The 21,657-nt window shown below is 37.3% G+C and overlaps 1 protein-coding gene across 1 annotated transcript; it reads left to right on the top strand.

The window, feature by feature from the left end:
- Positions 1-19,057: 19,057 nt before the first annotated feature.
- On the top strand, positions 19,058-19,999 carry LOC123239779 (vomeronasal type-1 receptor 1-like). The gene has a single exon (XM_044667076.1). It carries the CDS (start codon positions 19,058-19,060, stop codon positions 19,997-19,999), a length of 942 nt encoding a protein of 313 aa, XP_044523011.1.
- Positions 20,000-21,657: the final 1,658 nt, after the last annotated feature.

Genomic DNA, 21,657 nt, shown 5'->3' with positions numbered 1-21,657 from the left:
AGCTCAGCTCACCAGGCAGAGTCAAAATTCTCCTCCCCCTCAGTACTTGCACTGGCCTTTTATAACCCCTTCTTACCTCACTTCCTATCTCTCTGGTTTTTACTTCCTTTCACTGTGGTATGATATATCTTTACACATCTCTATGTTAAAATGACCTCCAAGTCCCCAGTTAAATTAGAGAAAGGGATTAAGAATTCCCTTTTACAGTGAGGAAGACCACTAGCAGACACCAATACTTGAGGTCAAATAATGATTATCAGAAATTGTTTCTACAAGTAACTGAAATAAATGAACTTTTTTCAAAAAAAATTACTCAAATTAAACCAAGCCTCTCTCTAAGTCTCATTTTCTGTGTAAACCTTGCCTCAAAGGACCAATTACATGGGTTTCTTTCTTCATTGGGAAAGATTAATTACTCAAAGTCTTGAGATAGCTCAGCTCAATGAAGAAAGTTTCAGATCTCATCCAAAGGGGAAGTTCCCAAAATGAAGAGCAGGCAATGTTGGTGGAACAGGAGAGAAGGATCTAGCACAGGCTTCTAGATTTGAAGAGGAAGAAATGGAAAGGAATAAGAATTGATTAAGTGCCCTCTATGTGCCTCATATTGTGCTAAGCACTTTACAAATATCTCAGTTGAACTTCACAATAACCCAGCTAAATAAGTAATAATATTCATCCCATTTTGCACTTGAAGAAATTATGTCAAATGTAATTTTAAATAACTTGCCCAACTCCAAACAGATAGTACAATCTAAGACCAGATTTGAACTAAAATCTTTCTGAATCTAAGCCCATTTCTCTAGTCACTATGCCATCTAGCTGCCTACTAAAAAAAAAGAAAATAATTATTTATTAAGCAAGTGCCATGTGCTAGGCATTCCACTAAACATTTTACAAATAGCATCTTATCTGAGAGAGAAGATATACCATTCCTTCTTCTCTTCAAGTCCCTGAAGGAAGAAAAAAAGATTGTAAAGAAACTGACGTGTAGGCGAGCTGGCAATCTCTATAATTCCCCAACCTTATGATACTAAACACTTTGGGAACTTCCCCCTTGGATGAGATCTGAAACTTTCTTCATTGAGCTGAGCTATCTCATTCCCAATGAGAAACCTCATTCACTGTGTATTGTCTTCCATGTATATCTTCTCCCATGTATAATGTCTCTGATTTCAACTTTAATGTGACCTCAAATAAATGGATTTTCTTGCTATCCACTATGTGTATTTATTGTGGATCTGATATTTTATAGGAAAGAAGTCAAGCATTGGACATATAACGTGGCACCCTCTTTTCCTTTTAAGGAATCAGGAGTTCCACTTTGAACCTAGATAGTAGATAGATATAATTCTATCCCAGAATCCTTTTCCCTCAAGAGAGAAGATTACCAATCTCTGGGCCCAGTATCCTGCTCAGCCTCAAGAGGAGCATTGGTCATACTAGCCACAAACTGGAAACAACCCATTTGTGTAGAAATGAGGGGATGGTTAAACACATCTCAATAAATGAATGTATTAGAATATCAGTGTACCTCAAGAAAATGCAAATTAGACATTACAAGAAAAAAGAAAAGAACAGACACTGGCTAATAAGACCTAAGAAATAACAGCACTACACATAAAAATAACCAGAAGAAAAAGCATTCCAAAGGGGACCATGAAATCAATGTGATATTAGTGTTGCCATCTTGTCACAATTAATAGAAACTTTTAAATGTTTAGCAAACTTTAAAGACTGGAATTTGTGATTTAACATGTGAGCATTTTGTCATATTCATGTATGTTTTGTTAATGATTATTAAGTTTAGAACAAAAAGGAACATCTTACAGGTTAGGGGCTAGTTCAGATACTGCACCAGCTTCCCATGATGAACTTATTTAAGTAATGTGCCTCACCCTAATAACAGCAAGGAAGAACATCCTAGCAAGGACAGTGTTTTTACCTCTCAAAACACCAAAAAATATGCACCCAACATTGCAATTTTGACTATTATGTGATACATGGCAAATCTTCATGATACTTTTCCCAGATCATTACAGCCTAAAGTTCCTGTGGGGAAATAAAACTATACCAAATGTATAATCCATTGGTGGTTATTACAAATCACCATGCATGGTATGATATTTTCAAAGAGTTTAGTCTCATTAGAAGTTTTCCTAATGCTGAGAACTAAGATAATGGAGTAAAGGATACTCCACTCCCTGATTCCTACACACACACACACACACACACACACACACACACACACACACACACACGAAAATAAATAACCTCAAAACAAGAGAAATCAGGAGAAACATGTCTCAGTGGGGGGAAGAAAGAGAGTGTAACCCAAAGCAGCTCAGCATCAGTGAGAACCAGCAGAATTTGGACAAGCCCAACACACTATGACTTCACCAGAGGTGATAAAGTGCAAAATGGAAAAGGGAAAGAACCCAGCCAGAGTCATTTGACACAAAAAGCAGAGAGGGCAAGAAACCTCACTTGGAAAAAGAGTGCCTGAGGCAACAAGGAGCAGAGTGGGGATATAATAGACTTTTGGAGAAAAATGAATGGGAATAGAAGGAATACAACTTTTTTGCAGCATTTCATAGCACCTTCAAAAAATTGGCCATATAATATAGCATTAAAAACTCACAACAAAATGTAAAAAATAAGAAATATTATATATATTTCAGATCATAATACAAAAAAAAATTATCCTCAACAAAAGGCAACAAAAAGAAAGACTAAAAATTAATTGGAAACTAAATACCCTATCCTAAAGAACAAATAAGTCAGAGAAACAATCAATTTCATTAGAAAAAATGACAATGATGAAGGAAAATATCAAAATTTAAGGGATACAGGAAACTTTTCCCTACTAATTAAATTTTAGGAGGGGGTTTCTCCCAACAGTGTGAATTCTCTGCTGTGTAATAAAATTTTTCCTGATAAAGGCTTTTCCACATTAAGTTCCTTTAGGTTGTTTTTTTCCATATGAATTTGCTGATAAATTGAAGATGACCAGTGACTGAAGCTTTTCCACATTCATTACACACAAAAGGTTTCTCTCCAGTATTAATTTTTTAATATTCAGTTAATTTCCCCCTGTGGCTGAAGGTTTTCCCACCTTCTTTACTTTAAAAGGTTTCTCTCTGGTACAAATTCTATGATATTCAGTAAGTTTCCCTCCCTTTCTGATTGAAAGCATTCTTACTATAAAAATAAAAGGTGACTATAAACTAATATAAGCAATGGATTGATTATTAATTATAAACTGATTTTAGATACTCTGCTTGCTGTGCTTGCAAAGTATCTTTGGTTTATATCAGTGAAGTGAAGCTCATATGTGAACTTCTCTTCAGGGTCAGACTCAAGGATGCTAAAGAGACTCTTGTTATAAAAAATAAACTATTTATTGAGAATATATAAGGATAAAAAGGATTTCTAACTCTAAGGGATTCTAACTTGTTGTGAGGATTATTTAGCTATTAATTTAGTATTAGTGTTGGACCTAGCAGGAAGAGCTGGAGGATTCCAAGATGGAATGAAGAAACAGGAAGTGTGTTTCTTTCTCACTGAGAGAGACTCCATGGGGGTTAGGGCAAGCAACAACTGACAACTAGGAGACACCAGATTTACCAGTGATCCTGTGGAAAGACCGTCACCTACTTGTGGGAGATTTTGGTAGAGACTGCTAATTCCCAAACTGAGTTGCAGGTCAACTTTGGGCTGGGTCAGCTCCCAGAATCTACCCACTTGGCAGAGTGCAGCTGGTGATTCGGGAGGAGCAGAAACATCACTAGAGTTAGGCTGAACACTACTGTTGTGAGGATACTCACTCTTGTCCTGCTTTTCCCTGGGCCCTGTTATGCTTAGGCCTTAGTTTAGTGTAGTTAAGTCCTTCCCCTGTCCCTGTGGTCTGCCCTTAGCTTGTAAGTGTAGAATCCCAATTCCCATCCTTTACCTTGTTTTGTCCCTGATTAAAATGTGTTGTTAAACTCTTGCCTTTACTTAACAGCTTCCATAGGCTCTGTCTTGTTGATGCTGGGTGGCAGTTGGAGGCCGACAGCCATTTCTGTTACAGACATCCAAATAGCCTTTATAACCCAGTCTCCCTACTTGTTGGGCCCCTTCCTGTCATTCCTGTCTCCCACATACCCACCTGTTTACTGTTTAAGGCACCTTTCCCTGGTTTCTCCCTTAACAAACTCCACCCAAATAAAACTCCCTGGTTCCACAAGGAACTGCTTCTCCTGTTTTCACAGGCTACACTAATCCTTCCTGATCTGACTAACCCAAATTTTTACTATTCTAAATAAACTACCACTATTATCCTTATAATTCTTAACTTTGCCTTCAAGTTATTAAAATAACAAAGACCAGTTGGTTGAGTCTCAACAAGAATCAAGTTAGGATTCTGAGCCTTAAAAGACTCAGAGTCCAATCCAAAGACCAGGTTTTTCTTTGGTCTTCTCAGAGTTAAAACAATCTATAAAAACAGCAATAGATAGTCACCAGTGTTTCCCAAGTTTGGAAAGGAAACACTAAGCTCCTTCAGGTCTTTCTCTCCTTTCCTTTTACCTCAGACAGGAGAGATAGAGAGAAAAGAAGTCACCTCCTCCAAGCCCCCAGAGAGAGAGTCCCTGTGTGTGACTCTGACAACTGCCAGAGACCAACTGCTACTCCCAGAGAGAGTAACTGTCACAGAAAAACCATTAGACTTGAAACTGATACTCTGTATCAGCTCTGTTTGAAACTCCAATTCTTTCTCAAGCCAGCTTCTCTACTTCTTAATATCATCCTTATACTACCTTCACTACATTCATAGGGTTGCTCTACAGAATGAATTTTATGATGATAAATGAGACATGTCCTATCATTAAAGGTTGTCCTACAGTCATTAGATTGAAAGGGCTTCTCTCCACTATTATTTCTTTGATGTAGTTTGGGGTTTGAATTTTGCCAAAATTCTTTCCCACATTCATGACCCTGATGGATTTCTTTTTATTATACTTTTTTGTTTTTTATAATTTTTTATTTGTTACATTAAGTCTCAGGTATCTCTAACTCTGTCTTCCCTCCTTGCACTAGAGAAGGCATCATTTAGCACGCACGCACGCGCACACACACACACACACACTTGCTTCTTTCTATTTATCAGTTCTTTCTCTGAAGGTGGAGATACACAAATCATTCTTCAAATAATGTTTCTGTTACTCTACATAATGCTTTCTTGATTCTGCTCATTTCATTCTTCATAATTTCAGGTAGATCTTTCTGAGTTTTTTCTAAAATTAACCTGCTTATCATTTCTTATAGCACAGGAGTATTCCATCACAATCATATGTCACAAATTTGTTTAGCCATTTCCCTATTAATGGGCATGCCCTCAATTTCTAGTTTTTTGCTACCATATAGAGAGCTGCTACAAATATTTTAGAACATGTAAGGTTTTTTTTCCTTTTTTCTCTCCATTCTTCAGTAATGTGTTCACTCCAGGTGAAGGTTTTCCCACATTCATTGTATGCAAAAGGTTTCACTTCAGCATGCATTCTCTTTTTATTAAGTTTCCCTTCTAACTAAACAATTTCCTGGGTATGAATTCTTGATGTTTAATACGGCTTCCTCATTGATTGAGGGCTTTCTCAAATTGAGTGACAGGTATCTACTCAATGTGAATTCACTAATACTTAATAAAGCAATAAGTACTGAAAGCTTTCTCACATTCCTGACCCTGAAAAAATCTCCGGTATATAATGAACACCTATGAATAACTTAGTTATTCTCAGCAATACAATGAACAAAAACAATCCCAAAGGACTCATGGTAAAAAAAAATGTCATCTTCTCCCAGAGAAAGAACCGATGGTGTCTAAATGCAGACCAAAGCAAACTTTTTTCACTTTCTTTCCTAATTTTTTCCTTCAAGTTTCTTTCCATAAAAGGATTGATATGGAAAAATATTTTATATCATTGCACATGCAAAACCTATATGAGATTGCTTACCATCTCAGCATTAGAGAGTTGATAAAAGGGAGGGAGAGAATTTGAGAATAAAAAGTATTTTTAAAATATTATAAATTGTTTTTACATGTAATTGTGAGGAATTTTTAATTTAGTTTGAAAAGGGGAAGATTAGCACTGAGAAAAATCCATGAGATTGAATAACCAAGAGATCATTCATAACTTTAGAGAAAGCAGTTTAAGTTGAATGATGATATCAGAAGCTAGATGAAGAGGGTGTAAGAGAGAGTTGAGAAGAAAAGGTGGAGGTACCTAGAAAGAGATTGATGCTATTTATTGATTGGCACCATGTTTGATGGATAGACACCCTCAGGGAAAGAGCCTGGCAGGAAAGAATAAGGAGATAAGTTGGGTGTTATGTCAGGATTACTTTCCCCTAAAAATAAGAAAGTCCCAGCATTATATCTGTTATCCCTGAATACCAGAAAGTCGCAGAATGCTGAGCAAAATGATTCATTTCCTTCAAGAGAAAGAAAAAAAAGTCACATGAGCTAGGGTTGAAATAGAACTAAGTCAGAGAAGAAGAGAATGTTGCAAGTTTTATAGTATTCAAAGAAATAGGGAAGGGCATCTCCAGGAATAGGCAATAAGGAAGAAGTTTCTGCCTAGCCACAGGAGACGTTTGTCACCAACTTGCAACATAGACCAGGATATAACTTTGATAGCAATGGAAGAAAACAGCCTGGGAGTTATCTACAGGAACTCAAGGACCTCTCAGGGTTGGTCTGAACCACTCTTTTTTTTTATTTTAAACCCTTAACTTCTGTGTATTGACTTATAGGTGGAAGAGTGGTAAGGGTAGGCAATGGGGGTCAAGTGACTTGCCCAGGGTCACACAGCTGGGAAGTGTCTGAGGCCAGATTTGAACCTAGGACCTCCCATCTCTAGGCCTGACTCTCAATCCACTGAGCTACCCAGCTGCCCCTGAACCACTCTTGTACAGGAACATTTGCAGGGTTGCCTCCAAGGAAAGTGTCATGGTTTCATCGGGTTAATCCTAATATTCCTCATCAAGATCTAGAAAGGCATTCTAAACAATATAAAGCTGTCAGAGATAGCATCATACACTGACTCATTAGAATTTGAAATATATTCAGAATCATATTTACAGTTACTATTAGGGACCTGGGTAACTCAGTGGATAGAGCACCAGGACTAGAACCAGAAGTTTGACTAAATTCAATCTGGTCTCAAGCACCAGTTGGGTTACCTGGGCAAATCCTTTAATCTTCTTTGCCTCAGTTCCCACATCTGTAAAATGGACTACAGAAGGAAATGACAAGTCACTCCAGTATCTTGGCCAAGAAAATTCCAAATGGCATCACAAAGAATTGGACATGGCTGAAAATGACTGAATTACAACAAAGTGGGTTATTACCAACCTGAGAGGTAATGGGCCCACTCTTTGACGTCTAGAATTTAATTAGTTGCCAAATTATCACATGGAACAATTACTATTAAAATGGGCCCAATATTTTGAGGATGTTTAGGAGAATCTGAAGATCTTGGAGATAGGGAAGGCAAACAAGACCAGATGGGATATGAAGAAGTAGTCTCTCTTGACATAAGAGGAAAGTTGGAAAGGGTTGGGACCCATGAATAGTCAGGGCAAGGATATCAACCCTTATAGAGTGGAGAATGGTAGGAAGTTAGGTTAGGAAATCCCTTGTGAAGGCTGTAGAGTCTTTGCCCCCCTCACCAAACAGACTATGAGACCTGGGAAACTGAAGTAATAATAAGTCTCTTCTCTGATTCAATGAATATGAGGACACTTAAAACATTTTTGATAACAAAAATTTTGTTATTAAAATTTTGATAACAAAAACACAAAAGGGGAAGAAAATGGAAGGATGCCTCCTGGGCATGGGAACACTTAGAGAGAGATCCCTGAATCCAATCTCCTCAAGTAGAATCTCATATAAAGCTCATCTCCATTCCTGGTTTAGCTTCAGGTCCCCTCTCCACACAGGTTCAGAAAACACTAACTTCTGCTGTGTATTTGGCACTTTTCACTAGTCACTAGTAGTTGCTTTGTATTGATTGGTAATTTCTACTGGGGAATTGTGATTAATCAACAATAATTGTTTTTGTGATTTGTACCTTGGGAAAAACTTCAGGGACCTCTAGATGTCAAGAATTGTTTCTTTTCAGCTGACGCAATGATCACTACTCTGGAGGCAGATCAGAGCAGGGAACTCAGGGCTCTATAACTAGGACCTGGATCCATTCCCCACATACACACACACGTAATCCAGATCAGAACACACACTCACTGCAAGAGTCATCCTCAGACCCAGGAACAGAGAAGAGCCAGGTAAGCATCTTTCTATGGTTCAGCCTCAGGTACAAGGACTCTCCTCGGTGAGAGAAAGAGAATGTCCCATCAGGATGGGGAGGGGAGCAGAGAATCTGGGGCGAGCTCTTTGCTTGTTGTAAATAGAAGGTAATGAGGGAAGCCTCTGGAACAGGGCTGGGAATTTTTATCTTAGAATCCAATAGGAATATTGTTCTTTTACTCCTCTAAGTCCAGCTTTCTTCATCCTCTCCATGTTCAGAGTTCTGTGAAGCCTCTGACTTTTCTCTCTTTCCGCTCTGTATCTATTTTGAACTATTTTTTTTATATTATCGGTCTCATTTATACCACTTTACTTCATAGATTAATCTCTAGGTCATAGGAGACAATAAGAGAAAAAATGAAAAGGCCTGTAATATAAATTAAGTGTCTGAACATCACCACAACCTCTTTCCTATGTATCCCCAGATCACTGCCATGCACTCTTGTACATTCTGATCTGAATAAGTGCTCTTTGTGGGGCTGGGGAAATAATTGGAAAGGAGAGAGAATTAATTTCTCATACTAGATGGACAGAGTACTAGGCATGGAGAGAGGAAAACCTGAGATCATAACTCACCTCAGACATTTATTATTAAATTATGAAATTGTTGTTTGCCTCGGTTTCCTTATATGTAAAAATAAGATGGTTGGATATGATAGCTCTAATCATAATCTTATGACTCTGTGAACATATGATTGCTTACATTTAGAAGGACTTATTCTCTAAATGAGATCTTGTTATGAACTAGATGGCAAACCAGAGCTAAAAGGATGAAGTTCTACACACACATCATAATGATGGACTGGAATTATGTGTTCCAAAGAGCAATGTAACTCAGGCAGCCTAGGTTGACTTGTCCTGCAAATCTGAACTCAACCCTATAGATCAAAGGATGGGTGTTCAATAATAAAAAAAATTTTGAAAAATTTTAATACAGTCAGCAATGGGATTGGGTTTAGTGAAGAAAAGGGGCAGTATGATAGTTCCTTGAGTAAACATTTCATGTTGAGTATCCATAATGAGGACAAAACAGAATTCTGGAATCTGAAATAGTCAGTGGGGAGTAATAGGGGCTGGAACAGCACAGGATGGACTCTGAATCCCAGAACAACTTAGAAGAGATAGCCATCCCCAGAATGGCTCACCAACTTTCATTTTTTGTAAGTAGAGTTTTTATCTCCAATGAGTGTCAATCAATTTTCAGGTCTCAAGGACTGGCTAGATGTGGTAACACACGTGGGATTAGAAAACTCATCTTCATAAGCTCCACTCAGGAGGCCAAAATTTTTCTCTGCATTCCTAAGAACTAGAATATTACAAGAGACTCCTCCATTTAGGACAGTTACATCTATACCTTCTTATTCACCTCTTCATTTCCCAATTCAGTCTTTCTCTTCTATAGAACTTCCTTTCACTGATGTTAGAGACCAGCTCAACAAATTCTTTGTGGATCACAGAACAGGATAATAGGAATGAGGTTGGGATCAGGAGGGTCACAGACAGAATTACAGACAGACTCAAGGATCTTGCTGATTAGTGACAAAGTTTATTGATCACAGCTAGTATTTTATAAAGAAAATGATGTAGGCTAAGGGATTAAATAAATTTTTCACATACACAATGAGTGTAGATAATTTAGCATTCTTTTACAATAGACTTAGTTTACCTCATCAAATCTAAACAAAGTTTTCTACAGGATAATAAATCACAGGTAAATATGTAACCATCTAACCAAGCTTCTCACAGAACTCCTGCATCAGTAATTTCTTGGAAGAGCATACAGTATTTGAGGAGAGGAGGGGCTGAGTTCTCATGCTGAGGAGAAAGCTACGTGTCTCACTGTTTCTAGGCTATGGCTGTGATTTTACTGGGGCTACTCTCATTACTGGGGGCTACCCATGGAGCAACAATAATGAAAAGACAACATATATCTCAAAGGTCTTCAGGTTCTCACCCATGACCTCAGGATAGTTGGTGATCCTTCTCAGGTTCCTGTTGATGATGCCATTTGTACCAAAGTGAGCCATTAGAAGGAAGGAGTGACCATTCAGGTGGATAAGCCTTGGAAGTTCTTGCTTATGCCTTAGCTGTGGGCATCATAAAGACAATAAACTTCTCTCCTCTTGTTATCAGATGGAGAACTAGCTGCCTGCATTCATGAGCTAAACTATTCTTCCCTTCTGCCTCTGCCTCCTCCTGGATGATTTATCACCTGTGGATCTTCTGGAAGAGAGAAACTTGGAAGGGGGAGAGTATAGAAGGGAAGGCGATGAGCTCCTGATAGGAAAGATTCAAGCATTTATTATTAGGCACATATTAAGTTCTGGGAACTGTGCTAAATGGTTTAAAGATATCACACCTGATCATCACAACAACCCTGCAAGGTAGGTACTGTTATTAAACATATTTTAAAGTTGAGGGAACTAAGGCAAGCAGAGATTAGGTGATTTGCCAAAGGGTCACATAGTGAGTGTCTGAAGTCAGATTTGAATTCAGGATTTCATGACATCTGACCTAGTCCATTATCTACTGCATCTCCTAGCTGCCTCTGTTTGAAAAGAATAAGGGTAGCACTCAAGAACATTCCTGTGGGAAAAGAAACCGGTCTGTAGGATATGACAAGAATGTAATAAAAGCTTCCATTGGGAAACTACAGCACAGAATGCTGTAAATATATGTACGAAGAACAACAGAACCATGCCCTTTACAAACTATAATGTTTTTTAAAAGAAATTCATATAGAAAATAACAGATACAAAAAAGGTAAACCTAAGTGGAAACCAAACTCTAACATCCTGAATGATGAGTGGATCAAAGAACAAAACATGGAAACAATAACTACATCTAAGAGGTTAATGACAATTACACAACTTACCCAAATTTTCCAGATACAGCTAAAGCATTGCTCAGAGAAGAAGGGCATCTGTGAAAACATACATAAATAACGTAGAAAAGATAAGATCGGTGGCTTTAAAATACACTCATAAAAATAGCAAAACCACAAATGTTTTTGTTGTTGTTTTCAGTCATTTTCAGCCATGAACTCATTTGGAGTTTTCTTAACAAAGATATTGGAGTAGTTTGCCCTTTCCTTCCACCATTCATTTTGCACATGAGGAAAAAGAGGCAAACTGTGTTAACTGGCTTGCCCAGGGTCACACAATTGGTTAAGTGTTGGAGGCAAGATTTAAATTCAGGAAGACTCATCTTCCTAACTGCTCTTCAAAGTCACAAATAAACACATCCAACATAAACATCAAAAAGACATCTTGGAAATTAAAGAAGAGATATTTGAAAGATCAAACAAGGAGACCACTGAATTGAATTGCCTTCTAATATTGTGGATTTTGCCACCGGCCTCAGTTGCCTTCTCACTCTGGAATATCCCTCTGTTCTTGTAATCCAACATTTCTCTTTGGTAATTTCCTACAAGAACCTCCATTTTTATATACTTTTGATGATATTCTCCTATAGCTTTTGTTTTCTCAGGTTTTTTTTCTCCTTATATCTGTGCATAATGCGGTTGCATTATTCTTTTTTATGGCAATGCTATGATTTTACCTTGCTCATTTGATATTTTATTGATTTCATTTTCTGCTTTCCCTTTAATCTGATTAGTTAAAGGTTTATCAAATTTTTGACTTCCCAAAAAAAATAGCTTTTAGGGGTTTTTTTAATCAATTTATGTGGAGTCTTGCCTCCAATTCATCTATTTCCCTCTAATCTTTATAGCTCCTCTTTTGAGTTTATTTTAAGTTTGTTCATTTGGTTTTTTAATATTTTTAATGAATCATCAGTTCATTGAGCTTCTCCTTTTCTACTTTGTTTATGATTGTAAGGATATGATTTTCCCCTTGAGGAATGACTTAGCTACATCCCGAAAATTTTGGTATGTGTTTTATTATTGTCATTTTCTTTTTCGTACTTATTATTGTTTTTCTATTATTTCTTCTTTGACCCATTCATTATTTAAGATTACATTTAAAGTCTTTTCTTGGGCCTACACCTTTATTTTTGATACCTGAAACAATTTCTATTTTAAATCTATTATGATTCATAAAGAATGTAGTGACAATATTTACACATTTCCTGGCAATAACCCTATGCCCTACTCTTTGTGGCCAGTTTTTGTAGAAGTTCTATGTGGTACAGAGAAATATATATATTCTTTTGCAGTCCTAGTTAGAAAATGCCGTTAAGTCTTGCTTCAATTCCATATTTTCCCTTTTGTTTATTTTTCTCTTAGTTTATCCAAAACTGACAGCGGGATAGTCTCCTTTCCCTATTCTGTTAATGTCTGTGTCTTATTGAAGTACAGATATTGTTTCCTTTATAAATTTGAAAATTAAGGCATTTGGAGCACATAAGTTTATTGTTGATATTGATTTGTCACCTCTAGTTCCTTTCAGTACAACCTAAAATTGCTTATTCATTATTTTTCGGAATATTTGTGGGGGTTTTCTTTGTCAAATAACATGAGGGGAACACTTGAGTTTTTTTATTCACTTTATGCATAGCAATTTTTGCCCATCCTCAATTTTATTTTATGTATGTCTTTGTTGTTTAATATGTTGCTGTTAAGCATCAGAGGGTAAGGTTTTGTTTGATTATCCAATCTACCACTCCTTTTCATTTTATTGTATAATTTAATCCATTCACATTTCAAAGTATGAGTTGCATTTATATTTTCCACCTGTTTTTGCTAAAATTGGGTTATTTTATCAGGTTATGATTTTTTCCACTTCTGCTACACAGTAATGAATTCCTGCCCTGTGTTCACATTGATTCTCTTCCTCACACTTTTAATACCCTCTTCTCATCAAACACCCTTTTTCTTTCAGAGTTCGGTGTATTAATTCATCTCTTCTGGTTTTATCTAGCTATATATTTCTTTCTATTCTTTTTTTCTAAGTCAATTAGATTTCATCATTTCCTCCCTTTCAGTTAGTCCAGTTCAATAAGGTTTTTTGTTTTGTTTTGTTTTGTTTTTTAATATAACCCTTACCTTCCGTCTTAGAGTCAATACTGTGTATTGGCTCCAAGGCAGAAGAGTGGTAAGGCTAGGCAATGGGGGTCAAGTGACTTGCCCAGGGTCACACAGCTAGGAAGTGTCTGAGGTCAGATTTGAACCTAGGACCTCCCGTCTCTAGGCCTGGCTCTCAATCCATTGAGCTACCCAGCTGCCCCTTCAATAAGGTTTTTAATTTAATTTTTACTCCCTTTTCAAAATAGAAATTCCCTCACTTTCATTTTATTCATTTTACTTCTGATTAATCTAAATCTTCATTCTTGGTTTCATGTCTCTTATAAAGATATAATATTTCTCTTTTCTCTATATTCTTCATACAAAGTTTCCAAGGTATCCAGTCTAAGCTCTGTGCTCTAGGTGCTTTCTTTTATGGGCTTGAAGGGCTTATCCCATGGATTTCCATTTTCCATTGTGCCTCATTCATAGAACAATAACAATTATTGAAAGTGTCAGAGAAGACATTGCCCCATGGTAGGATCTTCCTGCACTTTTGATAGATACCCTCTCTTATTAACATTTTTTTCTATGTTTTCCTGGAAATTTTCTCCTGGTATTCATGATCTCCCACTCTTCCTGGTTTCAGTTGCTCCAGAGATTTGTAAAGATTAAAATTAATATTCGGTATTCTAAGTATTCTATATAATAAGATTTATTAAAAAATAACTTGAAGAAAAATAAACAAGCTAAAGTAAAAAAGCAGCTAATCCAGTCCCAGTTGGGAGAGAAGAGAGAGATAGGGAGGAGTTACAGAACCATAATCAATAACATGAAGATGCAAATGTGGGGGTGCAGGGAAAGGGATGCTGGGAGAGGAAAGGAATTCTGGGGAATGTAGTTCAAAAGGTACAAAATTTCTATTTATACAGATTTTAACATTCCCCATATGATAAACAGACTTTTCAGGCACCAAATCTCCTGGGGACAATCCAGTGTAAAGTCCTCATCTCTTTCCACCCATTGGAGTACCCCCTTCCTACCTCCAAAGTAAGGACCCCCTCCTTTTTTTTCTTTTATAATCTTTTCCCTCCTCTCACTAACCTCCTTCTCTTTTCAAAGATCATTTGTATTACCTTCTCCTCATTACTTGCCATTGATTTGATCCTGACACATTGCTCACTCCTCTCTATGCCCTGCTCTCTTCCTTCCCTTTTATGTTCTCTCCTGCGTTATAATGTAGTTCCACCAAGAAACATTCACCTAACAAAGATTTCCCCAGGATCTCTCCATAATGCCCCCTGTTCAGCTCTTCACTGTTTCCTCTACCAGATTTCTATCTTCCCCATCTGTCTCCTTGTATACATTTATAAAGAAGTCTCTTAATGGTCATTTTGTTGCTGGTGCTCTCACTGTGTATTTTATTTATTCACTCTGCCTGCATTTCTGTTGCTTCAGATATTCAAGATGCAAATAATTTTTATTAAAATGTTTCAAATTGTTTTGTTATTATTGAACATCCATCCTTTGATCCATATTGCCAAACTCAGATTTGCAAGATAGGTCAACCTAGGCTGCCTAAGTTACACTGCTCTTTGGAATACATTATTTTAGTCCATCCTTCTTTTTCTAGGGGATGGAGAATAGTCTTACATTATTCACAAGTCCTTTTCTTTGTATTTGAAGATCTTTCCCTTGATGACTTTAAAATGTTTCTGAATTGAGCTTTTATATTTTATAATTTTTATGTTTTATTTTTAATTACATGAGTTGAAAACTTATTTTAAATTTTGAGTTCTAAATTCTCTCTACCTTCCCTCATCTGTTCTCTTCATGAGAAGAAAAGTAATTCGACATAGATTATACATGTGCAGTCATGCAAAACATATTTCCATACTAGTCATGTTGCAAAACAAAGCACAAATCTCCAAAAAGACAGTTTTGTTAAAAGTATGCTTTCATCTGCATTCACATTCCATCAGTTCTTTCTCTGGAGGTGAGTAACATTTTTCATAATAATGACTTTGGAATTTTCTTGGACCATCATATTACTAAAAATAACTAAATCATTCATGGTAGATAATCATTATAGTTTTGCTGTTACTGTGAAAAATGTTCTCTTAGTTCTGCTTATTTCGCTTTGCATCAGTTTACATAAATCTTCCCAAATTTCCCTGAAAGCATCTTGTTGTCATTTCTTATGGCAAAATAGTATTCCATTACAATCATACCAAAATTTTTTCAGTCATTCCCCAATTGAGGGGCATCTCCAAAATTTCCAATTATTTGAAACCACAAAAATAGATAAAATAAATATTTTCTCCATATAGGTACTTTTTCTTTTTTGTTTTATATCACCTTGAGATACAGGCATAACACAAGTATTTCTGGGTCAAAGCATATATATAGCTGAAATGTTACGTTTATCAAGTAGGTGGTCTTAGAGTTTGCAGTCTTGGGGATTTGGGGAGGCTATCTGTAAAGTCTTTCAATTGGATTTTCATTTCCTATGTCCAGGCTTTCTGGGTTGGTTCTAGTCTATTATTTTTTTCTTATTCATTATGGTTCTAAAAGTGCTATAAATAGTAAAAGATCTATCAACAACACAGGGATCCAAGACAACCTCAAAAGACTCATTATGGAGAAGGCTATCCACTACCATAGAAGGGAGTGGTGGAGTCTGAAGGTACACCAAAGTATTCTATTTTACACTTTATTTCCTTCATGGTTTTTTTCTTGATTGTGTGATTCAAATTCTCTTCCACATGAAGAATATGAAAATACATATTGCATGATAGCACAAGTACAACATACCATATTGCTTGCTATTTCAGGGATGGTATAGGAGAAGGAGAGAATTTGGATTAGAAAATGTTAGAGAATGAAGGTTAAAAATGTTTCTATATTCAATCAGGGATAAAATACACTAAAAAAAGTAGCCAAAGGACAAAAGAAAGAAATTAAGAGGGTCCACATAGGTAAAAAAAAATAAAAATAAAAAATTCTCCCTAGGTACTATTGACATGAAGAATTACTTTAAAAATCCCAGAATTAGTGAAGAAACTAATTTACACATTAAGTATAATGAAGTAGCTAGGATCAAAATAAATTCTTAAGAGCTTTCTGGAATATGATGATAACAATTCTTCTCTACTCTGCTCTTGTTAGGCAATGTATCTCTTCTGCCTTTCTTTCTGGTTAGCTGGACTTCACCACCATGCTCCTATGGATAATTCTTCTCTGTTCTGTCCTGCTTACATCACATCTAGAGAATTGGGTTCAGATCTACTTGCCACCATTTGGAAAGGACACTGATAAGCTGCTAAGTGATAAAGAAGGGCAAAGAGAATTGTTAAAGCCCTTGACTTTATGTCATAAGAGAATCAGTTTAGGAACAAAGGATCTATTTACTGGAGGAGAATAGATGTATTCATGAAGGATATGATTGCTTTGTTTGAATATTTGAAGGACTGCCACTTAGAAAATCTTTTAGACACGTTCAATTTGGTCCTCCATCACATGCCAAGAACAAAAGGTGAGAGCTTATAAAGAGATCGTACTAAAAAGTAGAGCTGTCTAAGGTAGTGAGCCTGCATTTTCAATATATTTCAAGTAGAGCCTGGATGCCCACTTGACAGAAATGTTTTAATAAGCATTCTTTTTCATTTGGAATAGATGGCCTCAGAGATCTCTTCCACATAATTACAAGGAATTTTCTAGCCCTGCATCAGACAATTATCTAAGATAATGACTGAATACCACACCCATCCAAGGCTGAAGAGTGGTAAGGGCTAGGCAATGGGGGTTAAGTGACTTACCTAGAATCACACAGCTAGGAAGTATCTGAGGCCAGATTTGAACCTAGGACCACCCTCTAGGCCTGACTCTCAATCCACTGAGCCACCAGCTGCTCCTTCTCATTGTTTTTTTTTATAAAAACAATGTCATCTTTTCCTAATCAGAAAAAGACTTTATTGTCATTGCACCTTAGCAGATGAGATTCTAGAAAAAACATCAGATGGCCCTATAGAAATGAAAACCAGAAGCTATCAGGAGAAAGGAACAGTGACCACAAAGGCCAACAGAGCAATGTTCCCACAAAGTCAGTGGACCAAGGAGAGAACAGACAGCCCCTCACCAAGCAAAGACAAAGCATCAAGAGGAGAACAGAGGTGTGGCACCCACTGAGTATATCAGATAACAGCATGATGACCACATGAGAAGGCATATCTATTCCTGTAGCCCTAAAGATACAAAGGATCCCTTCAACATGATTTTCTTGACCACAGAGTTTTATGGCATGAGTTATTAAATGCATGTATACTGGATATATATATACTTTTATTCCATATTATAATGTGTGGTAGAGTGTGATTAAAGTAGAGAGAGGCAGGAAACTTTTTTTGCATTTCCTTTTTATGTCATTGGATAAAATGTCATCTTAAAATGAATTGGTTCATGGGATAAAAAGTAAAAGTAACCACACTAAAGGGCACTCATGAACTATGTTGTTGTGTGGATACTGCCTCCCCCCACTCCAATAGTGCCTTGAATCTTGAATGGCTTTTGGTGGAGGAAGTAAGAAGGGATTCAGGTCAGCTAGGTGGCACGTAAATAAAAAGCCAGGCATGAATTTGGGAGGTCCTTTGTTCAAATATAGCCTTAAATACTTCCTAGCTCTGTGACCCTGGGAAAGTCACTTCACCCCAATTGCCTACACCTCACCACTTTTCTACCTTGGAACTGACACATAGGACCAATTCCAAGACAGAAGGTATCACTTTCCAAACAAAAAAAAGAACAAATTCTCCAGGTGCTGCACATATTTTCCTTTTGAATTCCATTTTATTTGATTTAACCCTGTATTCCAACCTATTAAGCTTTTCATAATTCATTGGGTTGAATCTAATGAGATGAAATTTTTAAAAGAATCTTACATTTGGCATCCAAAATTATATTTCAGTTGTATAGAAGGAAGAATGAAATGAGGGTGTCTAAAGGAAAGAAAGAAGTGTTTCTAGAAAAAATAATTTGTAGGACTCTATGAACTACAAATTCAAATGAATTGGTAGGGTGATGGGTCAGTCAAAACTATCTCTAGCTCTTAGAAAAGTGTCAGGTAGGGAATATGACTGAGGCAGAACAGCTATGAATCCATAAAACCAATTTCTTTAAGAGAGCTCTGGAAGAGCTCCCAGGAACCACTTGGTCTGGATTTTTATGAAAAGGACAGACTGTGAATAATGAGCCAACTACCTATAGCTAAAAAATAAATGATACACTGATACAATAACTGATTCAAAACTAACAGAAAGAGTAACTAACTAATAGAGAAGAATCTTTTTTTAGAAATCACTGAATTTAGTATATATGTCTAGAGTTGTGTTGGTAAAGGCATGGCATCTGTGCCCTGGTGTATCAGAGGGGGCTGCTCCATTCCCCCTCTCCACCACATGTAAGGACATTTTTTGCATGCGATGCCACTCTGCCCAACAGCCCAACATGAGCACTTCCTCCCTCCACTCTCTGAGGTCATTGAGGCAGCTCATAGGCAAATTGAAGGTGCAATTTAGACACACAGCCTCTTAACAGTTGACCAACACTGGTTTATAGCTTAAAAGAAACCATCTTGTAAGGTCTTTGGGAGTAAGAATGAGTGTCAAATAGGCAGTGATATCATAAAATTCTTGTGTCTCTCTCAGGATATCTGAAGCTCAGTCTAAAAGTCTGCTGCTCAGAACACCAAGAGCATGATTCATATGGACATGCTTCTGAGTATTGTCTTCTTCTCACAGACAGTAATTGGAGTTCAGGGAAACTTCTTCCTGATTTATCTCTTCACTTTCATGTCCTTCACTGGCCAGAGGCTGAGACCCATAGACTTGATTCTCACCCAGCTGGCTTTGGCCAACTCCTTGGTGCTTCTCTCTAAAGGTTTCCCTCAGGGAATGGCAGCATTGGGGATGAAGAATTTTTTGGATGGCATTGGCTGTAAAATTGTCTTCTACCTACACAGAGTAGCTCGGGGGCTTTCCCTCAGCATGACCTGCCTCCTGAGTGGTTTACAAGCCATCATCATAAGTCCCAACAACACCATGTGGATCACACTTAAAATCAGAGTCCCAAAATACATTATCCCCTCTAGTTTCCTCTGCTGGATTTTCCACATGCTACAAAATATCATTATTCTTGAGAAACTTCAAGGACCAAAGGGCACCAGAAATATCTCAGAGACAAATGAGTATGAATATTGCTCTATTGATGTTGCTAACGATATTAATGCCTCACTCCATGCAATTATATTCTCCCTCCCTGATGCTGTGCTTATGGCTTTCATTGGCTTTAGCAGTGGCTACAAGGTTTATCTCCTACACAAGCACCACAAGAGAGTCCAGCAAATACACACCGTCTGCTTCTCAATTAGAGCTTTCCCTGAGACCAGAGCCACCAAAATGATCCTAGTACTGGTGAGCACCTTTGTCACATTTTACTTAATCAATGCCATCTTGACAGCATATATGCATTCAATGACACCCAGACCCTGGCTGCAGCATAGCTCTGCCTTTATGTCTTCCCTTTTCCCCATGGTTAGCCCTTTTGTGCTCATCAGCAGTGACTCACAAATCCTGAGGTACTACAGTGCTGTCCATGGTAGAAGAAGTCCACATACTAGAACTGATTCCACTATCTAGATCTTAATATCTTTCCATGCTCTGGTCAAAGAGGTAAAAGTCACTGGAAGGTCTTAATCTAGAAGTGTCAAAGTAGATCCAGAATTCTCATGTAACTCTTTGGACAAGCTCCCATTTCTCAGAAAAAGAACAACTGAGGATCCACATAAGCACTGGTAAGGGGATCAGGACTCTAAATTTAAGAAGATATCTATCACTGCTTACCCTAGAATCCTAGATAATATAGTTAATAAAGGGATAATGCCCTTTCTAATCTAATACATACCAAAACATGAATCATTTGCAACACACATAACTAGGAGTCTTCCCTTTTAAGGTACCTTCATTTAAGAAACTTTCTCTCTCAAGTGGCAGCTCACCATCCATTCCTAAATTTTTCCTTACATTTGATCCCAGTATGACCTTCTGCAACTTTGAAGGGATCATCAGGCAAAACTTTTGTCCACTTTTCCTAATTCATCCCTTCAGAAACACATAGATTTATTCTAACCCCTTTTACATCCTTTGAAATAAATAAAATCAAGCTTCTCTCTAAGCCTTATATTCTGGGTAAGCCTTACCTCAAAGGACCAGCTACATGGGTAGAGATTAATTACTCAATGCCCTGCATCTATGTTTGAAGAGCAGCAAAAATTGGTGAGACCAGGAGAGAAGAAATATCTGGGTTCCTCTGGCTTCTAGATTTGAAGAGAAAAAAATGGAAGGGAATAAGAATTGATTAAGTACCTTATATGTGTATGGTATTATGATACACACTTTACAAGTATCTCCCTTGAGCTTCACAATAACCCAGCAAGATAAATACTATTATTCATCCCATTTTACACTTGAGGAAACTATGGCATATGTAAGTTAAACTCCATACAGATAGCACATTATCTGAGGTCAGATTTAAATGCAAGTCTTTTGGGATCCAGACCTAGTTCACTAGTCACTATGCACCTGCCTGCTGAAGGGGGAGAAAGGAAATAATCATTTCTTGAAACATGCTATGTACCAGGCATTGCACTAAATACTTTACAACTATTGTCTGTCTTATCTGAGAAGAGAACATGTACCATTCCAGCATCTCTTCAAGACCTTGAAGGGAGAAAAAAGACCCTGTAAAAGACACTGACATGTAGATGAGCTGGCAATCTATAGAATGTCCCTAACCCCAGCTTACTGTGCTAGACACTTTGGGAAATTTCCTGTTGGATTGTGGGAAGCCAATAAGAGAACAGATAAAAATCTGAGACTCCTCTTTTGACCCCTTTTGTGATCCTTGTGATTTCTTGTTGAAAAGTATTGTGGCCTTATTGAAGAGCTTTAGGTTCCTAGTGGGCCAGCATTTAAAAGGTTAACACTCTCCCCTTTTAGTCATGAATGCAGCTGCCTGGTATAGCCAAGGCCAAAACCTTAGCAGGGGCAATTCAACCCTGAGAAAAATATTCCCTGACTTGGCTTTCTGATAAGAACCCAGTCAAAATTCAGCCTTGGCCTTGGTCTGTTCTGAAGCCAATGAGATCTTTTGTGTTTTGATATGACATAATTTATAACTTCTGTGCATCTACAAAGTTTCGGGGGGGGGGCCTTCTTTTGTGTGAAATGAGTCTTGAAATATATATAATAAACTCCATGGTCCTAGAGACAGAGCTGGAAGCATGAGCTAAAAGATG

Source organism: Gracilinanus agilis, chromosome 3 (genome assembly GCF_016433145.1).
Source record: "Gracilinanus agilis isolate LMUSP501 chromosome 3, AgileGrace, whole genome shotgun sequence".
NCBI lineage: Eukaryota > Metazoa > Chordata > Mammalia > Didelphimorphia > Didelphidae > Gracilinanus > Gracilinanus agilis.
This window is presented reverse-complemented; position numbering and strand designations above follow the sequence as displayed.